This window comes from Lissotriton vulgaris, chromosome 8, assembly GCF_964263255.1.
Source record: "Lissotriton vulgaris chromosome 8, aLisVul1.2, whole genome shotgun sequence".
Lineage (NCBI taxonomy): Eukaryota > Metazoa > Chordata > Amphibia > Caudata > Salamandridae > Lissotriton > Lissotriton vulgaris.
Genome location: NC_141696.1, coordinates 1,372,860,664 through 1,372,883,384, shown reverse-complemented (window position 1 = coordinate 1,372,883,384; position 22,721 = coordinate 1,372,860,664). Strand labels below are relative to the sequence as shown.

Genomic DNA, 22,721 nt, shown 5'->3' with positions numbered 1-22,721 from the left:
TATGGGGCATAGGTACTGGAGTGGCCAACATATCGTTCAGAAAACCAAGTTCACTAGCAGATGTGAACTCATTACACAAATCTCTCAGCCTTGTATGACAGAAATTAGTGTTATGCTCTTCTTCGTTGGCCAAATCACGCATCCTATTATCCTCATAGTTGCATATGATACAATTAAAATCCCCTTTCAAAATTATCAACATATCCTTTACACTCCTGCTGCAAATAACATTCAACGCCCCACTTAGATTATTCACCACTGTTTCAAGTTCACCAGGAGGAGCATGGTTATAGAAGTTTATCAATACATAACGATTGATTGCATTTAGTATTAGTTCGATATGATAATAACAATCCCCCATGTGGAAATGTAGTTTGTCGAACATCAACTCATTTGAAATATATGTACAGATGCCACCCTTTGGTATTCCCCCAGCACCCTTCACCGCCTGGGTATTAAAAGTCTTAAAACCATTAATGTGAAGATGGTCTATTGCCCAAGTTTCCTGCAAACATATAACATCAATATTCAAAATGAGTTCACACCAGACTGGATTCTGTAGCTTGGAATGTAATCCTGAGATATTCCAGGAAATAACTGAACACGCGGAGCTTGCCGAATTCAGCAGGGGGCTAGATGGTACCCGCATTGGAGTAATGGAGTGTTCCTTACTAAGTGGCACGCACAGACTAGTATTACACTCAAGATGTTCCAGCAAAGGAGTGGAACTCTCGGTAAAACATCTCATCACCGCTGGTTCCTTTGTACACGACAGGGATGGGACCCTCCTAGCCAAGCCAGTTGGATATGTGTCATTAACCAGAGCACATCTAATGGGCGCAAGGCATAGCCCTCTACCATCCCTCCATACCTATTGCAAGGCTGGATAGGGAATACCAGTCTGTCCACATCTTCTAATGTGTAGAAAGGGTTGAAAAGGTTGTGTATTGGGACGTCATATCTGAACCTTGTTGATCCCAAGGCAGTCCCTTTCTATAGATTATTCTGTGGTAGCCCAGGGGGATAATAAAAGAAGCCCAGAGGGACTACACTTGTCCCTCTGCTTCTGACCGGCCAGTTACCCACCCAATCTAATATTGTCTTAATCAAGCCTGGAGACTTGAACGATAACTCTACACAATCTCCAGGCAACAACTTATTAGAACTTCCTACCCAGGGAATATGGCGTGCCAACTTAAACTTGGAAAACAACATGTTAGTTAATCCGATCTTCTTGGTCAAAAAGTGCAATGATTTGTTTTTCAGGGTTGATATGTGCTCATGCTCTCCATGTGTTAGTGAAGGAACGTTGGTCAAGACCACAGTATATGGTGTAGCTTCTGGGGGGAGATGCAACTGTCTAGGTTCCAAAGTGTTGCCCCTGACCAGGTTATGAGAACCTGATCTATAAGAGATCGAATCCCCCAAGCTCGCTGTATGTCTCTCCCTGCCTGATGATAACTGCCCTGGGATGCGATCAGTATGATCTTGCCCTATACTTGTGGGAAGCCTCAGATTGAGTCTGGGGAAGGACCAATAGGATTTCGCCCAACGAACTTGTTCACGCCAAGTTGTTAGCTGAGGTGGATGGATAGGATACTTGTAACTGGAGAGAATCTTGATTTGCAAGATTGTTGTGTGGGTTATTTAAGATACCATCCCCTCTACTGCTTGTAGGTCCAATCTTACTTCTATTTTGGGATAATTCTTGGAAAGACGCAAGGGGGCTTCTGGCAATCCTTTCCAAGTTTGCTAGTCGCTCCTCTATGGTAGATAGCTTTGTTATTAGGGGCTTTAAAAGGACTAAGATAGTATCCTGCATTTTAGCTCAGAAACCTACGTAATCCAGCCCCATAAAGCCCCTGGTTCCTGAATTAACTCATTTTCCACAGTCTAGGTCACGCACCCCGAAGTTTTATTCCTTGGATATGATTGCTTATTGTTGCATTTCCCCTTTCTTTTTTTTTTAGGTGGAGGGGCAAACCCTCTCTCCTGACCAATCTTCACTTTTGCCTCCCGGGTGGTTAAGTTTGATTTATTAGCTATCACACGGGACTCTTGAACTTCCAAAGGAGCTATTGGGGCCATGGTAGAAGAATGGCCTGTGTCGAGTGAGGGGAACTTAACTGAGCTCTTAGTATTTGTAATGGGGGCAGACAGAGTTTTGAGTCAAAGCAGGTAGGGGCTCGAGCGACAGTCTACGCTCAGTTAGGGTGATCTCATTTATCAGGACAGATTCCGCCCTTAATGAAAGGTGTCTAGTGTCCCCACTACCCCCTGCCCTGTTAACGACTACAAATCCAGAGATAATTATACAGTTTTACAGCTTTATCTCCTTGTGCCTAGGTCCTACATCTCAAGGCATAAACATCAGCTCAACAACATCTATAATTTTAAAAATGTCAATACTGTGGCCCTGCCCAGCCTCCTTCGGGCAAGGACGGGCCCGCCATTGGCCCGCGCGCGTCCCGAGCCACCGGGGGGAAGGGGAGGCAACGCTTTATGCACACTGGTGTGTTAGCGCCTCCCCCTCACTAACGGCACCTGTGAAGACTGCAAGAGGAGCTGGGACTCTTAGTCCGCTGCCGAGCAATGAAAGCCTCAAGGGTGCTGGCGTCACTGCCATGCGTGTGCCCTGGGACTCCAGTCCCACCAGGGCTTCGGGAGTGCAAATGGCAAAAGGCAGGTCAATGAAAAGCAAAGTTTTTTGTCTAACGCAGCGGGAGGAGAGGCAGCACTTTATGCTCACTGGTGTGTTAGTGCCTCCCCTTCACTAGCGGCACCGGTGAAGGCTGCAAGGGAGCTGGGACTCGTAATCCGCTGCCGAGCGAGGAAAGCCTCAAGGGTGCTGGGGGGCTGCCGTGCGAGTGCCCTGGGAATCCAATCCCACCAGGGCTTCGGGAGTGCAAATCTTAAAAGGGAGGTCAATGAAAAAGCAAAGTTTTTGTGGTCATTGTTGTCCAAGTTGATGCCCAAATAAGAGAAGTTTTATAGAAAGGCTAATGCTGGCCCTTTCTTTCGGGTAGTGTGTGCCCTTGGGATCTGCTCTAAGCTCCGTTTTTGAATTTGTATAGACTGACTAGCTACAAAGATAGAGGCATTGTGTGTGTGCATCTATGGTGTTCTTCAGGTTTCAAAAATTGTGTTTACCGCTTCTTGACCCAGTTCCCTTTCAAAGGAGGTACCAAGTCGGTCTGTAGCCACATTTTATTTCCCTGGTGAAGGCATTGCCATGATCAGGATGTTTCTTTGAATTGCATACATCCAGATGTCTTGTGCGAGCTACGATTTTACTTCTGATTTTGAGCCCTCCTTTGTTGAGGCAGAAAATGGTTGGCAGTTATTCTGTTTGCATTTGCACTACCTTTACCATTACTATGTATGGATGACTTTTAGTACCAGAAGGATAAGGGTTACTTACCCAGTAAGAATCTATTCTTGGCATGCAGAGCTGTAGATTCACATGCTTTGCATACTCCTGCCATCTAGTATTGGGTCTGGATGTTTGAAAGTCATTTTTCCAGTCAAGAGGTAGGTGGCTCCTCTCGGTGATAGTGTGCATCGGCATCGACTCCATTGTTGCATTATTTTCCCGCAAAGGGTGAGAATTGATTAAATAAAGGTAGAATAGAGATGTCCATGTGTATGTATGTAAAGTAAGAAAACTGCAACAGGTATAGTTACCCGGGGAGGCAGGTGGGCGCATGTGAATCTACAGCTCTACCTACCGAGAACAGATTCTTACTGGGTAAGTAACATTATCCGTTCGAGGCAAGTGAGCAGTAGATCACATGCTTTGCATAGACTATACAGCAGTAAACTCCCAAAGTGGTGGCTAACCTGAAGCTGTTTGAAAAAGTGTTTTAAGTACTGCCTGTCCTACATTAGCTTGTTGCCTCGCTAACACATCTACACAATAGTGTTTGGTGAATGTGTGCGGTGTAGACCATGTTGCTGTCTTACAGATATCAGTTAGGGGAATATTCCCTAAGAAGGCCATAGTACACCCTATTTTGAGGGTGTAATGCGCTCCAGGGGGTATTTTCAATGTTCTTTTCACAGTCTCATAACATTCTTGGATACTTTTCATGATCCATCTTGCAATGCCGGATTTACATACGAGACTGCCTTTGTGTGTTGGCAAACAAGCAACATGGAGCTGTTTTGTCTTACGAAAACCTTTTGTTCTTTTCACATAATATGGTAGAGCTCTTCTAACGTCTAGTGAGTGTAGAGCTGGTTCTGGGACAGAATCATTTGGGATTGGTTCGTAGAACCACTTTGTCTTGTCCTTAAGGAAGTGATTACAATAAGAAGAGCAATCTTCCATGAGAGAATTTATAGTGGACACTTGTGCACTGGTTGAAAAGGTGGACCCATTTGCCTCGTAAGGATTTCCATACTAGTGCAGGTGGTGCTGTTGGTGCTGTTAATCTTTTTAGTCCTTCCATTAAGGCTTTAATCACTGGTACTCCGAATAGAGATACGTGTTGTCTGTTTTGAAAGTATACAGCTACTGCTGCTAAATGCAATCGAATCGTTGTGTAGGCTACTATAAGTGTAAGAGATTACAGATGATGTTTTGCACTGAAGCATCAAGGGGATTGATATTGTTACAGTATATAACACATAGTTTCCACTTTGCTGCATAACATGCCCTAGTAGTAGGTTTCCTAGCCTACTTTAGGATATTCATACAGTCTGGTGACAATTGCAAACTCTGACTTCAGGAGCCAAATCTCTAGGTTGAGTTCCTCGGGATTTGGGTGCCTGATTTCGCCATGCTCTGAGTGAGGAGACTGGAGTTTAGATGCATCTTTTGGTGTGGAACTACTGAGAGCTCTAGCAGGGTGGTGAACCAAGGTTGACATGCCCATGTGGGAGCTATGAGAATGAGTTTGAGGGATGATTGTCTAAGCTTTCGAAATACCAGCGGATTGAGTGGGAGAGGCGGAACAGAGTAGGCAAATATCCCTGACCAGTACATCCATAGGGCACTCCCTTTGGAGAGCAGGTCTGGGAACCTGGAGGCGAAGTGTGGGTTTTGAGCTGTGGCGAACAGGTCTACGTGAGGAAATCTCCATTCCTGAAAGTAGGAAAGAAGAATCTAGGGATGAAGTTCCCACTTGAGACTTGCTGTCTCTGTCTGCTGAGAAGGTCTGCAATGTGATTGTTTACTCCTAGAAGATGTTCTGCTAGGAGATACATTTTGAGATGTATGGCCCATTTCCAAACTGCTTGTGCTAGGCGTGACAGTTGGAGTGAGTGTGTCCCCCACCCCACCCCCCCCCACCTTCTCCTGTTTTTGTATATAGTACATAGCGGTCATGTTGTCTGTGCGGACTAGGACAGTTTTGCCTATTAGGTGAGTTTGAAAGGCTTTGAGAGCTAGAAACATTGCTAGTAGCTCTAGGTGATGTATATGGAGGCTCTTGTACTTTAGACTCCATAATCCCTCCCTGGATTGTGTGATTTTGTGGGTGAGCGCCCCAACCAGTGAGCGATGAGTCTGCTGGTAGCATGGACTGTGGAACAGGGTCGAGAAAGGGCTGCCCTTTGGATACATTTTGTGGTTTCCACCACTGCAGAGAGCAATGGGTGCGGCCATCAACCAACGCTAGATCAGTCAACTGACCCTGCGACTGGTTCCACTGACTTTCTAAGCATTCTTGAAGGGGACGCATGTGAAGTCTTGCGTGGGCAACAATTATAATTCAAGAAGCCATCATCCCTAGCAGTTGCATGAATACTTTTGCTGGCAATGATTGGTTGGGCTGAAATTGAGTGAGAAGGGACTGCATACTGTGAATCCTGGCTGAACTGGGAGAGGCTAGAGCTTTGAGCGTCTATCTAGGCTCCCAGATAAGTTTGTGTGTTGGGAGGCTGTAGATGAGACTTTAACGCATTTACTGTAAAGCATGGTTGGTAAAGTAAGTGAATAGTAGTTTGAGTGTGTTGGAGACACATTTGGTAAGTGCTGGCTTTGATGAGCCAGTCGTCCAGGTATGAGAAGACATGGATGTGTTGTCTTCTCAGATGTGCGGCGAGTACTGCCAGACATTTGGTAAATATCCTGGAGCAGTGGTGACTCCAAACAGTAGTAGATTGAATTGGTAATGATGACCCGCTATCATGAATCTGAGGTATCTGCGATGAGCGGGATGAATTGAAATGTGGAAATAAGCGGCTTTTAAGTTCAAAGTAGTGTGAAAAGCTGGGTTTCTGTTGCAATAACACACACACACACACACACACACCTTTTGCCAGAGTACTGATGCACTTTGACTTTATGTGCCCTAGGACCCGGACAATCAGGTTCCCAGGGCCTGTGTTCTTTCCCCAAAACTGTACCTTGTACACCCCAATTGGCACTCCATGGCCACAGGTAAATGGTCCCACAGGAACCCAGGGCACTGTGACCAGAGAAGGCCTCTAAGGGCTGCAGCACTTATTGTGCACCATTAGAGGTCCTGTACCTTTACACTCACACACTGCCTTTGCAGGCTGCGTGTTTTGGTGAGGAACAAATTGAAAAGCCGACATGGCACAGATCCCTCTGGGCCATGCTTACAACCGACTGCCCTGGCATGGATCAGTCACCCCTCTAGCTAGGTGCACTATACCAGTGGTGAGGGTACAGGTGCATGAGCCCTGTACCCCTACAGTGTCCAAGTCAATTCTTAGACATAGTAAGTGCAGTGCTGCCATAAAAAGTATATGGAGCTGGGTGGTTTGTCATTACGACCTCCACAGTACCATAATTGCTGCACTGAAAACTGAGAAGTTTGGTATCAAACTTCTCAGCACATTAAACCCACACTGATGCCAGGGTGGGATTTAATGAAAAATGCACTCAGAGGGGATCTTAGAGATGCCCCTGAAAAACGACCGACCTCTGGTGGGTTCCCTGACTGGTACACACCAGCATGCCACCCAACACATGTTTCTGGATCACTAGGGTGGGTGCCCTTGCTCCCTGAGCCCAGAAACAAAGCCTTTCCTTGGCAAGGTGTTCACACCTCTCCTAGGCAATGAAGAGCAATCTGTGGTAGGGGAGCTTCAAAGGCCTTGCTGAATTTGTAATGCGACCCCCAGCCTCCCCTGTTATCAGGGGCAGACCCCTTCCCGTCTCCCCTCCTTTTCAGCGGGAAGACAGGAGGGAAAAATTAGCCAGCCCAGAAGGTGTGCCCACCTCTGCTAACTCCACCCCTCAGGTGGGGGATGTGAGGTGAAGCCCACTCTTCCGTACCCGCCATCTTACAGATGGCAGGCATTCCCCAATCAGGATTAGGGATTGTGCTCACACCCCCACGTGGGATGAGGACACCAAGAGTCTAGTCACCCTAAGGTCAGTAGCCGATTGGCTACTGACCTCAAGACCCCTAAAACGCCCCCTAAGTACAGTATTTAGGGGGCAGCCCTGAACCAAGAAGGCAGAAAAGAACCTGCAACAGGAAAAGAAGAAGGACTGAATAGCTGTGCCAAAGCTAACAAGAGGAAGACGCCCACTGACTTGGCCCCAGCCCTACAGGCCTGTCTCCACCTCGAACCTGCTCCAGCGAAATCCCAGTGTGTCCTGCAGCCAGCAACCTCGAAAACCTGCCTGCCTTCAACCACAAAGACGGTCTCCCGGGAACACTGGATTTGTTGATCTCCAACCTCTGCCCCAGCCGGAAACCGCAAATCCGCCCACTCTGCACCCACCATCCACGGCCCGAGCTCGAGTGGGCAAACACCATGAGGAGGACTGTCCGGCGAACTGGACCAGAGATCCAGAGATCTCTGACCTGCCTCCAGCCGATGCCTGCAGACTAAATCCAGAAGGTCCCCCGTCCACCTAACCACGACCAGGAGGTGGTAAGAAGATCCAACCCTAAAAGGCACCCCTGCACCAGACACCCCGCGGCCTTAGGTGGCCCAACCGATGGTGCCTAACCAACCCCCAGCATCCCAACTTACCTCTCGAAGTGGTGGTCCACCCAGAAGACCTTCGTCCCCGAGCCTGCAGTGCTTTTGCAAACTGGAGGTTCCCCATTGCAAACAGGGCGCCAACGTCTAAACGGCACCCTGCACCTGGCTGCCCTAGTAACGCTGTGGGTGCACCTTCGGTGCTACTTTGTTTCCCTATTTGCCCAGAGCTAAAGTCTCCAGAAGCTTAGCTCCCACAACCCAGTGGCCTGCTCATTAGCAGCCACCAACCGGAGGCTCCTATCCCCAATTGGATAGCATTGGGCCTCAGCACTCTGCACCTGGTCGCCCTACTGCCTCTGAGGGTGTAACAAGGGTGCACCCCTGACCCTGGGACACCCCTGAGTCTACCCCCGGAACCTCAACTCCCACTACCAAATACTTACCCTAAAACCGATTACACTATTTTCCTACATAGGATTACATCAACTGTTTTTCTTGGATAAGTTTCTAATTGTTGAGTTTGAAAACCTAAAGAAATTCTTTAAAATTGTACTAACAAAAACGGTTTTACTCACCTGTTTACAGGAAATGTTCTAGTGTAGTATCCAGGTATACTACACTGTGTAAGAAAAGTAATCACAAAAATAACAATTGTAATTTTACTAGAAATCCCATACAAGGTTTATGTACTGTATTCTGAAAAGCATTGCATTATCTTACAGTACTCAGTACATTTACAATTCAAACTGTTTACAAACTGCATTTCTACTGTAAAGTATTTAGTGCTTTACCTGTGCCACGCTTGCTTGGTTCTAGAAAATAAAATGAACTAAAACAATATTTTTTACATAAACAATTGGTTTGAAGTTCAGACTTTGAGTGTGTCAAATCATGTAATGATCGAGTGTGTGCAACAAATGCTTAACACTGTCCTCTGATAAAGCTTTACTGCTCAACCTCACTACCACAAATAGAGAGTAAGGTGCTATCTAACTTTACCTCTGCCTACCTTTGGTGTTCCACTGGATTCTGTGCACACTATACCTCACTTTGGTACAGTATATACAGAGCCAGCTTCCTACAAGTAGACATAAAATCGCCCTTCTGTAGAAGTGGAAGCACTTGTTGTCACCATGTGGAAATGCTCTGAAAGTATGTATAGGTTTCATTCTCTGAGGTCTAGAATAGGTCTCAAGGAGCTGTCCTTTTTGGGGATTAGAAAGTACAGGAAGTACACACCTGTCCCTTGATGTTGTAACGGCACAGGTTCTATGGCTCCTTTGGACAGGAGAGATTGGACCTCTTGCTGAAGTAGATGTAAACGTTCTGGTGACATTTTGTGAGAACGGGTTGGAATATTTGGAGGATTGTTAGTAATCTCCAGGCAATAACCATGTTGGATATTTCCGAACACCCATTTGTCTGTTGTGATAGATTGCCAAATGGGGAGGAATTGGAGAAGACGTCCCCCGACAGGTGTTAAATGATCGGGGGAAGTGTAGCCAAGCCACTGCTTGTTGGGGGAGGGGGAATTACATGGTATTGAACATCCCTGCCTTGACCATTATTAATGTTGCCTCTGTATCCCCCTCTAAAGAAGCCCCTTGTAGCGAAAGAGTGATTGTTGCCTTTATAGGAGACCGCAGTATTGTCTGAGGACATGGTTTTCGACCCTTCACAGTACAAGGAGCGACAAAAGGAGCCCAGATTAGAGGGAGACTGCAGAGCTCCCATAGACTTGGCTACTTCTGTGTCTTTTTTTCATTTTTTCTAAAGACTTAACTACTTTGGGCCCGAGATATGTTCTTTGTCAAAAGGAGTATTAAAAAATAGACTGTTGTACTTCGAGTTTCAAACCAGAAATCCTCAACCATGCATGCCTCCTTAACACCTTGGCTGCTAGAGGTTTTCCCCTCCTGAGCTGCAAAGTGGGAGTTATCATTGTTGTTCATGACGAGCTCAGCTTGTCATGAGCACACGAGCAGTGTACTGCATGACGAGCTGAGCTCGTCATGAGCATGAAAGGGGTTAATAACACACTAGTGTTGATCTCTCCAGCTGCGGTGTCTGCAGCATCTAAAGCGCATCTAATGGAGGAATTGAATAGGAGCTTCCCTTACTAGACTAAATCCTGGGCTTTTCTTTGTGCTCATCTGGGAGTTGTTGTAGCAATTGCTCCATTTCGTCCGAGTGTGCCCTATCATATCTGGCTAGCAAGACCTGGATGTTGGCAATGCACTAATGATTTGCTGCTTGGGCGGCTACTTGTTTACCGGAGGCGTCTAAAAGTTTTGACTCTTTGTCTGGAGGGGGAGCATCCCCTGCAGTCTGTGAATTGGCCCGTTTACAGGCATTAGCGACCACCAAGGAGTCTAGTGGTAACTGTCCTTTAATGAAGACTGGATCTGAGGAAGCAGGCTTATATATTTTTTTCAATTCGGGGGGAGAGGGGGGGGAATACAAGCACGTACTGGATCTTTAAAGATTTCATTGGCATGTCTCATCATACCTTTAAGTATAGGTAGATTGTGGCTAGCCCTTTGTGTGATACTGAGCGTTTCAAATAGGAAATCTTCCTCTAGAGATTACTTGTGTAACTGTATCCCATGAGATTCTGCAGCTCTAGCAAGTAATACTAGATACCCTACATTGACGTCAGGAGGGGATGGCTTCGTAGGGTAAAGATCTGGGTCGTTTTCTGTAGGTGAATCCGTGTTATAATCCTTACAGGGGTCTAATGGTAAAATATTGTCCCCATCATCATCATCATCATCATCGGGTGGTAGAGAGTTAATTGGTGTAATCAGTAAATGCTGCAAAGGTGGAGAAGTTTGTGTAGGGGAACGTGGTGGAGGAGGAGCGGAGCTGTTAGTACCTACATTCTTCCTCTTCAAAGGAATATGGTGACGGGTGTCCTCTGACTCAGGTTTGCGTTTGAGGTGCTTTTGTAAGAACACGTCTTCTATCTGGATTTATATAAAGTTCCTTTTGTTTTGGTTCCGATTTGGGTCTTGGGGCGTCAAAAATCGGATCCTGCAGCTTCGGAGGAAAAGTTTTAGGTTTCGGCACCTGGGATTTTGGTGCCAGAGTAGAATTACTTTTCGTCACGGAATGTTTCAGTTTAAAGGAGGCTTCAGTTTTGGCGTCAATGATTGCGGCTCCAAAGCGCTTTTCGGCTTCGAGCCTGAAGGTTTTGACTTGGTGCCAGACTTTGGCCCGACTAGATCAAGGGCCTGAAGGCTTACTGACGTGTTTCAGTGCGGAGCCAGAGGGCTGGGCGTCAGAAACATCTTCTCGGTGCCGACAGTAGCCTTTTGTTTCGGCTGATTTGGAGTTTGGGTCAAGGAGAGTTCGGTACTAACGGGACGTTGACCTTGTGGCAAGTCTTCTTCCATCTCGGAGTCCGATTCTGGAATGGAGACAAGTTCTTCTTGTTCTTCCTCGGCCTCTTGAGCGCTGAATTCGTGCTCGGATCCTTCGCCGAAGAGGTCCGGCGTGTATTTGACATTTTGACTCTGCATCTCGCGACATCAAGCCAGACGATCATGGAGCGTTTTCTTCGATTGGAACGGTTAGCACGCGTCGCAGTCCTGCTAGTTGTCCCCCAGAGACAAGCACAAGTTGCACACTTTGTGTGAGTCGGTGCGCGGATATTTGGCGCAGCGCCGAGGGCTGAATCTGAATGGCGTCCATTCCATCGGCTGCGAAGTGGACCGTTGCGATTAGGCCGGACGGCCTTCCAGAAAATATTTGATCGAAATAGAGGTTTTCCTCGCCGGATACAATACGCGAAGAAGTGGGATACGCATTTTAAACAATACTGACGAAGGTAGAGTGGATTGTGCACCAAGGGTTACCCGAAGAAACGGTTTCGAAGCAGAGTGCAGCAATACATGTCCGAACCCGATGGTGGAAAACAACGATCTAACAATGGAGTCTATGCCCATGCGCACTATCACCGAAAGGAGAAGTCACCTACCTGGTGACTGGAAAGAATTCTTCGAAGAAAAATAACTTGCAAACATCCAGACCCAACACTAGATGGGAGGAGTATGCAAAGCATGTGATCTACAGCTCACATGCCTCGAACACACCATTCACAACTCCAATACATTTACGTGCTTGACTAGCTCCTCCCGGGTCCATCATCCTCAGAACTCACTAAATCAGCACCCCACATCAATGTGACGCGTCTGTTGTGATGGTCAGTGCTTGGGTTCTGCATTTGATGCCCCTGCCGTTTGCCATGTCACCACCGAAATTACTGCTTCAGTTAAGTTGTGTTTTGATAGACAGCTAATCATTCCAAGCTCCCTACACCCGATACCATTTATCTGAGAGCCACTCTTGGTCAAAAGAATGAGCAGAATGCAAGATGTCCTCATCCCTAATATCTTCATCACAACTTTGTTGGAGATTGTGATGTCTGGCAAAGACAAACGTTCTACTCCAATGCCAAAAGACTCTTCTGTATTGCGAGGATGAGGCCTCGCATAATCCAAATCCTCTTACAAGATGGTTTTCTGTTAAGCAGGACTGACTGAGTGTTTCTTCCAATAGATGGAGAATCTCACTGTTAAGCGTTTTATCAACTGCTTTATGCTTCTTTGGCATTAGATGAGCAAATTTGACTTCACCAGCCAGTTGTTTAGGTAGGGACAAATAAAATTCCCTGGCATCTTAAGTGATTTGCAATTACTGGATTAATTTTACCCCATTATAAACCAGAGATATTTTCTGCGACTCATTTTGTCAGGGATATGGAAGTGGACATCCTCGAAGTTAATGGTTGCCATGTATGCCTCTTCTATCATTGGAATCACTCCATGGAATTTTGTCATTTTGAATCTTTGGGAACTTGTTTAGAAATCTCAAATTCATGACAGGTCTCAAAGTTAGGTCTTTTTTTCTGGTTTCAAGATGTATACCGAATAATTCACTGCATTGCACTCGCCCATCTGTACTTCCAATGGTCCCTTTCTTAACAAGTCCTCCACTTTTTGTTTCAGTGATTTCATGTGCTCTGGTTTATACCTCTGTTTCTTTGGTGGGATTCTGGTAGGGTCTTTTCTAGTTCTATTGAAAAGCCCTATTGCATAATGTTAAAACCCCAACTGTCAGGTTACCAGTTTCCATTATGTACATAATTGCCACAGTCAGCCACCAGCCCAACAGTTAATGCGTGTTAGGGGAGGTCCTTGTGGGAGTCATTTTGTTGATTAGCCTGACACCTCTTGAACTTCTGTCTCTTTCTTTCACCTTGGCTCGAAAACAATGTATTGGCGGTCTGAATAGCTCCCACTGAGCAAATGAGATTTGCAGTCCTGAGGGTTCACTGTTTTGGAACTACTGCTGCTTAGAAAAGGAAGACATCTTGTTGACAGTTTCATTGGTGCTCCCTTTTTAAAGTATCCTCTATAGCTTGTAGTACTCCCATAGCTATTGCAGTCTAATTTTTCTTTTTCATTGCCTCTAATAAGTCTCCTACAGCAGAATTAAATATTTTGCCTCATCTAAACAGTGTTTATGATTGCAGACTGCACTTTGAATCCAGAGATTCTAAGCAAGTCGTGCTTTCTCAAGATTGTGCTGGTGCATAGCTGTCTTTGCTGTAGCAGCAGAATCGAGGAATGATTCTGGGCAGATGTTAGCAAGTCTTTCCCTCCTGTATCGTAGATTTTGCTCTTTGCTTAAACTCATCTGGGAGATTCTACACTAGTTCTCCTCCTACTTCCTACTGTTGGTAGCCATACCTCCGGAGCAGTGTTGGAGCTGGCTGTTGTTGTGCAGCTGACATTTTCTCCATTGTTCAACCCACTGCCTCCAACCTACTGCTGATTTTACTGGAGAACAACCCCTGAATTTCTTTTTTGGGATGGGGTGGGGTGGTGGGAGGGGGGAGAAGAGGTAAATCGACATTAGCCCTTTTAGGATAGGCTGTGACTATTGGGGAGTCCACCACCATAGTTTATTTATTGCAATTCCTGCGTAGAGGCTTTAGGCTTCTTCTTCAACCTAGGACTTACTGCCTTGGAAGATGCCAGTTCTCTTAAGACCTCACTCCCTTGCTGCATACCACTTGACAGCATTAGAAGAAAAGGGCTTCTCTTCAGCTTTTGTAGAATATGTAAGCAGGATTCTGTCTCCTCTACGTCCAACTGTATACCACAGGTGTTTGCAGTGACCTTCACCAGTGACTGGCACATGGTAATATCCTGGGGATGGCCTAGACTGATAGAAGTCCATATCCTCCAGTGGAGAAAGTCGGTTTCCACATTGTGCCCAATAGCTTCATCCAGTCTATCCTCCTCTAGGGGCATCTCTGACTCATGCATAAAGAAATCTTCACAAAGCTTTTCTCTCGGCTTAGGAGTTGATGGGGCAAATTCTTCCTCCGGTTCTAGCTCTGCCTCTTCTCCCTCATGGTCCCCTTCAATCTTATTTAGAGCTCACCTACTTGGCAGCTTTTAGCTGTCTGTAGGTGAAAGGGTCTTGTGGACCATCCTAAAAACTAACAGTGGACCATGAGCCCACCCATTGCTACCAACTATTGGAATTACTGTCCCTCATTTGCTTGCTTTTATTTGAAAGCTTGCTTTTTCCTTCTTGTATTTCTCCCTCTCCTGATGCATTCTCGATCATCCTATTGACTGGCTTACCTGTATCCTTCGACAGCTCTCATTTAGGGAATTACTCTTTTCTTTTTGTTCAAACACTCTTATCAGGGTGTGTATTGCTCCTACCACAGCTGCCACCCACCCCACACACTGCAGCATGTTGTTCCCTCCTCCAACCATTCTGGCTTTTTATCGTTTTCTTCAATCCACTCACCCTCTCCCCATCTGCTTCCCCACCCTTTGTTGTACATTACATAAAATGTTCATTTTTTTGAGGGTCCACCAGCTACCAGCAACTTTCCATGAACAGCTTTTGTGCAAGCAATATTTATTTGTTCTTTATTTACTAATCAGAGTGCCATCTACAATCAGGAAGCTTACAGCAGCAGTTAGAGCATCACACCTAATTTAAAAGGTGTGGTGCCACAACTTCTCCCAGCATTGTCAAAAGTAATTTTTCCAGGTCTGCGTCCACAATGGCCTTGTCTGGATCGAATGATGTTGAATGGTCAATGCTGAAGACTAGCCGAGCCCCCTTAGCCTTCTTCAGTCCTTTGGTCTTTAACTAAAAGTCCAAGGCAGTTCAGGGAGAACTGTTCTTGTGCCATGGGATAGGGTACCAAGCATTGCCTCTCCTGTACTTTTAGACTTTTGGGCAAGAAAACAACACTTCTTGCAACATCTGGACAGATGGACCTTTGGTAGGCATGGGCTATAGACCTTATTCAGGTCATTTGGGGATACCATGTACACTTTGAACTGAATCTTAACAGTGTTTTTTTTTTTGTTTTGACAACAGATTTTATTGAGTTTCCATCCAAGGGGGGGGGGGGGAGCAACCAGCAAATCACATGGAAATAAGGCAATTAACATACATATGTTATAAGTCATCGGGGTATCCTTCGGGAAACTATAAAACGCCCACCCCAACAACCCCCCCTCCCCCCACCCCCCACCCCTGCACCATCCAGCCTGCCTGAAAGACTAAGCAAACATAAATATATAAAAGCACATCTCCGCGCCCACTGCTCCAAGAGTAGGGGTGGTAAACAGTCTGTTTTACATCTCTTCTGGCATGCAAAACCTGACAAGATCAGGGTTTTTCAGCTATAAATTATCAGACCCACCTAGTGGAAGCACATTAAGAAAATAGACGTCTCTTTGGGTCTTCAATGCTTTGGGTCTTCAATGCTTCTTTTGACATCCTGATGTTGTGGTGGCATTGTCTTATTTTGGATATCGAAGTCTGCCAACCTCTTCTTTTGTTTTCACTGTTCATCAAATCAGAGCTCTTAAGGATGCTTTTGAACCCAAGGGCATAAATCAATTTGGAAATGGTAGCTACGTTCTGTGGCATTGTGGGACGACCATCACCCCTGAACTGTGCCGCATGAACAGCTGCTCCATCGAGACCGCCAGCTTCCCAGACGACTGGAAACACGCCAAGCTCAACAGACTGCTGAAGAAACCGTCCGCCGACCTGACAGACCTCAACAACTTCAGACCTATCCCCCTGCTTCCCTTCCCAGCCAAGGTCATTGAGAAGGCCATCAACGCCCACATCTGAGTTCATCAAAGCCAACCACATCCTGGACTCCTCTCAATCCGGCTACCGAAGCAACAACAGCCCCGAGACCACCATCCTCTCCGACACAGACATCCGCTCCCTCCTCAACCGGGGAGAAACAGCAGCCTTCGACACCATCCCTCATCGCACCCTAATCACGAGACTCCATGATGCCGGCATCTATGGCAAAGCCCTGGACTGAATCTGTACCTTCCTCACCGGTAGAACACAGCGAGTCAGACTTCCCTTGTTCCTCTCCGAACCCACAGAGATCCTCTGGACTGCCTCAGGGCTCCACATTGAGCCCAACGCTTTTCAACATTTACATGGCTCCGCTCGCAACCATCATCAAGAACTCATCATTTTCTATGCCAATGACACCCAGCTGATTCTCTCCCTCACCAAGGAGTCCACTATCGCCAGAAAAAACTTTCACAATGGGATGAAACATGTCATCACCTGGATGAGAGACCGCTGCCTCAAGCTCAACTTGGACAAGACCAAAGTCCTCATCCTGGGGTTCAAAACCTCCGCTTGAGAAGACTCCAGGTGGCCCGCCGAGCTAGGAACTCATACTGGACTCCTCGCTCACTATAAACCCCCAGATCAATGCCGTCACCTTATGTTTCTACACTCTTCTCCTGCATTGGAAGATTTTGAGATGGATCCCCACTGAGGCCAGGAAGATGGTCACCCACCCACTCATCAGCAGCAAACTCTACTACGGCAACACAATCTATGCTGACTCCACCCAGAAACTCCACAGGAAACTTCAGAACGCTGCAGCCAGACATGTCCTCAACATCCCCGCCGCAGCCACATCTCCGAACACTTACAAGAACTCCACTGGCTCCCAGTCAACAAAAAAGTCACCTTCAAGTAAGCTTAACAAGTTTTGACTGATTGGGCTTATGCTCAACTTCGAAGGGTGTGGACATGACGATTCTTCTATTCCACACCCACAACAGAAAGAAAAGAAAACAAGCATTTGCAATGCAATAGGTCTCGCAGCATTAAAGTTTGAGTTATTGGCATTGTATATGACAATGTGTTGCAATACATTTTTAGCAAAGTCTGTATTGGTGTATAAAGATGATTTGCAAGATGATAGCTGTTGCAAAATATTAAGCAATGTTGGCAATAATTTTATATTATAATAATATTGCAAGTTACTTTTGTACTTATAAGCATTTTGGTAGCGCATAGTAATGTTGTGGTGCTCCCGAGTGATGCTGTGGTGGTGACGAGTGATGCTGTGGTGATAGGATAGATAGTGAGGGCGAAAGATAGATAGTGAGGGCGAGAGAGAGATAGAGGGAGGCCGAGAGAGAGATAGAGGGAGGCCAAGAGAGAGAGATATAGAGGGAGGCCAAGAGAGAGAGATATAGAGGGAGGCCGAGAGAGAGAGATAGAGGGAGGGCGAGAGAGATAGAGGGAGGGCGAGAGAGAGATAAAGGTGGGCGAGGGATGGAGTGTGGGGCGAGGGATGGAGTGTGGAGCGAGGGATGGAGTGTGGGGCGAGGGATGGAGTGTGGGGCGAGGGATGGAGTGTGGGGCGAGGGATGAAGTGTGGGGCGAGGGATGGAGTGTGGGGCAAGGGATGGAGTGTGGGGCGAGGGATGGAGTGTGGGGCGAGGGATGGAGTGTGGGGCGAGACTGTCCCATTGCTCGGGGCGAGTTTGGACGATGAAAAGGAGGAGATAGCCACAAGCCGCTCAAAGTCACCTACCTACATGTCCATGGCCCTCTACCAACCACCGCATGATTATTTCAGTAGCTTACACCGTAAAAGACATCGGTAACACTGAAGTAGGGATAGTGTAGTGATGCCAACGCTGGCACTGCCCTGGTTATTCCTCGTCTTGTAGGGGGGAGCAGTGGGTGAAAAACCTATGGGATTGTAGTGTCCATGCCTTCCTTCCCTTTCCCCCAACTCGCTAGCAACACATAGGTCGTTATTGGAGGGCAGGTGTCAAAGGATGAGTGACGTCACTTCCACTATCCCGGAACGCACCTAGCAGGAGGTCAGCGTCAGACTAAGTCACAATGTTAATGTTAATGTTAACTGCAACGGGTGAGAATTGGTTGATGGTTTGACAGCAAAGCGTTATTCAGGATGCGGTACTTGCAGTCCCTACCCACAACGTGCCTTTCTTCCCTCCCTGTGCAGTGAATAAAGGTTTAACTGGCAGGAAAATAAAGCTAAGCGAGAAACATCTGCCTCAACTCCTCCAGGGAGATGGTCCCTCTATCCTTAGAAACATTCGATGGTTGAGGAAGAGGAGTCCTTCACTGATAGAAACATCACTCGAGCTATTCAACAAATAAGATGCGTTTCTTTTTCAAGTGTTTGACCTTTTCAAATCCGTACTGCTATCCCCTAATACTCCTCCCTAGCCCCCCCCTCCCTAGCTGTGGACTAGTAGGGTAAATCCTTGATTCTCAGACACTGCTCCTGGCTGATGAAGCCAAAACCACACTTCTTGGAACCATCGGCGCAGGTTCGGTGATGAATCCCTACAATGCGTGTCATTTGGGACATCAGTAGGCTGGTGGTCATGTTCAAGGGACACTTCAGTCTGATACGAAACAATGTGTTTGTATGCTCACTCCGAGACACTTGTAACCAGGTCTGCTGAACCTTAAAATGCTTTATTGTGATCCCTTGTTTCTTGATAAGACTCACACTGGGGTGAATCCGTCTCCTGGGAGCGGAGGCGAGGCTGCTTGTGGGACGACAATGTCCGTCCAACACCACAGCTGACACAGAGCACATGCGCCGGAGTGAGTCCCTTCCAGGCCCGCAGCCCCCTAAGGGAGCTCACTGCACGCGTCTGGTTTGCATCAGAGATGCCGAGGTCAGAAATATTGTTTTACTCAGCGACTCCTGCCCCCGCCGTCTGATGCCCCCCCACACGATGTGTCAAGATACGTATGCACGCACAGACACAACAGGTAAAGGGAAGGAGACGCAGACACACAAACAGCCATGCACACTCGCGAACACACGTACACAAGACAAACATGTTAACCATGCTTTACACGTCGAGCCAGAGGTAACAAGTTAAACAGATGTTCTGGCAGACTCCGTAATGACAATCAGATGAAGTCTTTTATTTTTTAAATCTTACATCAAGAGCCCCGTTAAAGAGAAACAAAAGTACCTAGTTTTCAATAAAAGAAAACTGCCCTTGTGCCGATGCAAAAAGTATTAATCAGACGTATGTGCACCCTCTGCTTGAATCCTAATGCCACTGTGAACACTGCATGCTCGCAAGCCCGTGTGCCTCTGGCAGTGAGGAGGAGGAGGAGGGTTGCTGCCGGGCTCACACACGCCGCAGGCTCAGACTCCGCCTGCATTCCAGCAGGCTCGCGTCGCGATCCTGTCCTTTCTGCCATGCAGTCGGCAGAAGCGCACGCGCCCAACGTTACCCTATGGGGAAACCCTGCGCGCGCGGCCAGGTCTTGTAGCCACATTCCAGCTCGTTGTCGGCTGAGACGCCAGCTATAGTTCTCTGGCGAGAACGCGCTTCGCGCGTTACTAGCAGAGACCTAAAAAGGAAATCCTCTGAATACAACCACTAGACGGCAGAAAAATGCATAGCACACAGATTTAGAAGAGATCCAAGCTGCAAAAGGTAATTTCATCTGAGAAAATCGCTGTCCCGGGGAGAAACCATATCAATAACAAAGTGCATATGGACTCTAGCCTCACATTTCCTCAAGCAAGGGTGAACCCCTGTGTATTTTCATGAATGAAAAAGAAAAGCACACAAGTGCACATGGAAATCTGCAATACTCACAAATTAAGCCTAGTCTTTGAATAATTTCGAACTTAGATACAAGCTAATAATTAAATATAAACTGAGGTGTATGATTCCAATTGAAAATGCTCAATTATTTTACTGCAGTGTGCGACTCGAGCACAATGTGTCATTGAATAAAGCAATATAACATTTTTATTGTGATGCATTTAGTACCGAGATGCAATGTCCTTGCCCATCATATTTAAACAACATAAGGTGAGAATCAGCTATGTGACAACATTATTTTATTTAATAACTAACCTATTCACATTCATAATGTTATTTATTGATGACAATATTTACACTTGTTTCAACGCAGCATTATCAAACTCTTACCAGGGCCTCCAGTTCGAACTCAAGAGTTTTTTTCTTAGCTTTCAAGACAACTATGTCTTCCTGTTCTTTGTTCCTTTGATTTAACAGTTCTTGCCTTCGATTGCGCTCCCACTCGAGCTGTCTGTGCCTCTCCAGTTCTCTTTTTGCAGCCTAAATTGCGAAATGAAATACAGAAAGGTTTACTCAAAAAGAAGTGGATGGTCATAATTCACTGTAGCTAAATCCTTGCAATGGTTCAGTTAGTTCTTGTGGGAATATATAAATATTATTTTTACTGAACCTTAGCATCAAATGTTGTGATAGGAAGGCAGGAAATGAACCAGCAATTTCATGCACTCCACCCAAAATAAAGGAGGAGGTTTTCTGTAATGGTTGGTCTGACTCATTTGCACATCACACAATCTGTGCACTGCTTTTACAATGGATTTGCCAGGAGGGGCTCACTTGTGCTGAGGTGATATACCACATCTAATACTATACATGGAGGTTTTGGGTATGGACGCTTTATTTCCCAGAGCTCTGCAGACTAAGTAGTTTGTAAATCCTACTATTTCTATCTCATATCTGGATAATCATAACTAGACAAACTTTCTGACTACTAAGCTGGTCGGACTACAGACGTGATCACAATATTCTTTATTACATTATTTTCATTTTGTAGAGTCTTTCTGCCAAAGTAATTGAATACAGAGAAAATGCAATATCACTGCACTTAAAGAATCAATATGATTGTTCAAAAGTATTTATTTTCTCAGTCACATCTTGTCCTATGAAATTAAGAACATCAAGTTTAACTGAAGCAGCAATCCCTGAGGGAGCGACCTACAAGAATCTGTATGTGAACCATCTGACTCCCATATTCATGCAATCAAATGTAAATTAGACTCTGCCAACACCCCGTATTCTCCAATTAAGACGAAGCACTCACTGCCAACAGAGTAGAAAGTGTACGTGTTGAGTACTTATTTGTCCAGTAAAAGTTCCAGTGATACTTTAACTTCTCCGTCGGTATGATGCTGGTCTAGTTTAGTTTAGTGACTCTCAAAATAAGCAATTGCACGTGCATTGATGTACTGTTCAGTTGGGTTTATTTAATTTGGAGGTGAAACGCAACCAAACTCAAAATATCCTGTAGCACAAGTTACTACTTGTGTAACGATATATCTGTAAGAGACATTAGTTAGTGATAGATTCCTTACCTTAGAATATCCCCCGGCGTCAGACTGGATCCGGAAAGTTTTGAGTAGCAGTACCCTTGCGCGTCGGCAGGCTTCGTCTGCGGCTCCGCGTCCGTCGTCGGCGTCGTGGGCGCCGTGATGACGTCGTCGGAGTACTTAGACGCCGCCTCCGCGTGCTGACGTCAGTTCTTAGCCAAGCTTTTCCGCGCCAGAAGCGCAGAGCCATGACAAAAACCGACACTGGTGCCAAGAAACTAGGGCCCTGAAAGGGGATGACCTTAACCCTAGATATCGGTTCGCAGAACGGGGAGGATGGGTGGGTCGGTAAGGAATCTATCACTATCTAATGTCTCTTACAGATATATCGTTACACAAGCAGTAACTTGTGCATCTGAAAGAGACACGTTAGTGATAGATTCCTTACCTTAGAATAGATACCCCAGCAATACCATCCCCGTGGTGGTGGGTCTGCGAACCAATATTTACACCAGAAAGTCCTGGAGAACGGAGCGGCCAAAGTAGCCGTCCCTCCGGACTTGACTGTCCAGGCAGTAGTGCCTAGCAAACGTGTGCAACGAGGCCCACGTAGCTGCCTGGCAAATGTCCTGCAAGGGCACACCTCGGCCCAAGGCAGTTGTAGTGGCCGTGGCTCGAGTGGAATGAGCCCGCAGCCCAACAGGTGGTTCCTTCTTAGCCAAGGAGTAACACGTCTGAATGCACATGATAATCCATCGAGAGATGGTCCTCTTGTGCACCGCTTTCCCTTTCTTAGCGCCCGCGTACCCAACAAAGAGTTGATCATCCACCCGGAACTGGCGTGTGCGATCCAGATAGAACGAGAGCGCACGTTTTGGGTCCAGACGGTGGAGCCTCTCCTCCTCTCTCGAGGGGTGCGGAGGCAGAAAGAAGGTGAGCAATGTGATGGACTGCCCAATGTGGAAGGCCGTGACCATCTTTGGCAAGAAAGAGGGCCTAGTCCTCAAAACAACCTTGTCCGGATGGACTGACAGGAAAGGAGGCTTACAAGAGAGGCCCTGGAGCTCACTCACTCTCCTGGCAGAGGTGATGGCTACCAGGAAGGCAGTCTTCAAAGAAAGAAGGCGAAGCGGAAAGTTATGAAGCGGCTCAAAGGGAGCGCACATCAGAAAGGTGAGAACCAGGTTCAAGTCCCACTGAGGCATCACGAAAGGAACAGGAGGAAAGGTATGAGTGATGCCTTTCAGGAATCTGTTAACAATAGGGGACTTGAACAAAGAAGGTTGGTCAGGCAGCCTCAGAAAGGCTGAAAGAGCCGAAAGATAGCCCT

The 22,721-nt window shown here is 46.5% G+C and overlaps 1 protein-coding gene across 6 annotated transcripts in view; it reads right to left on the bottom strand.

The window, feature by feature from the left end:
- The window catches only part of ITSN1 (intersectin 1), a 1,645,471-nt gene that overhangs the window by 961,007 nt on the left and 661,743 nt on the right, over nt 1-22,721 (bottom strand). For all 6 annotated transcript variants that reach the window (XM_086935345.1, XM_086935347.1, XM_086935346.1 and 3 more), the window contains one exon: nt 20,238-20,387. In XM_086935345.1, coding sequence (XP_086791471.1) covers nt 20,238-20,387 — 150 coding nt within the window. The remainder of the gene's footprint in view (nt 1-20,237; nt 20,388-22,721) is intronic.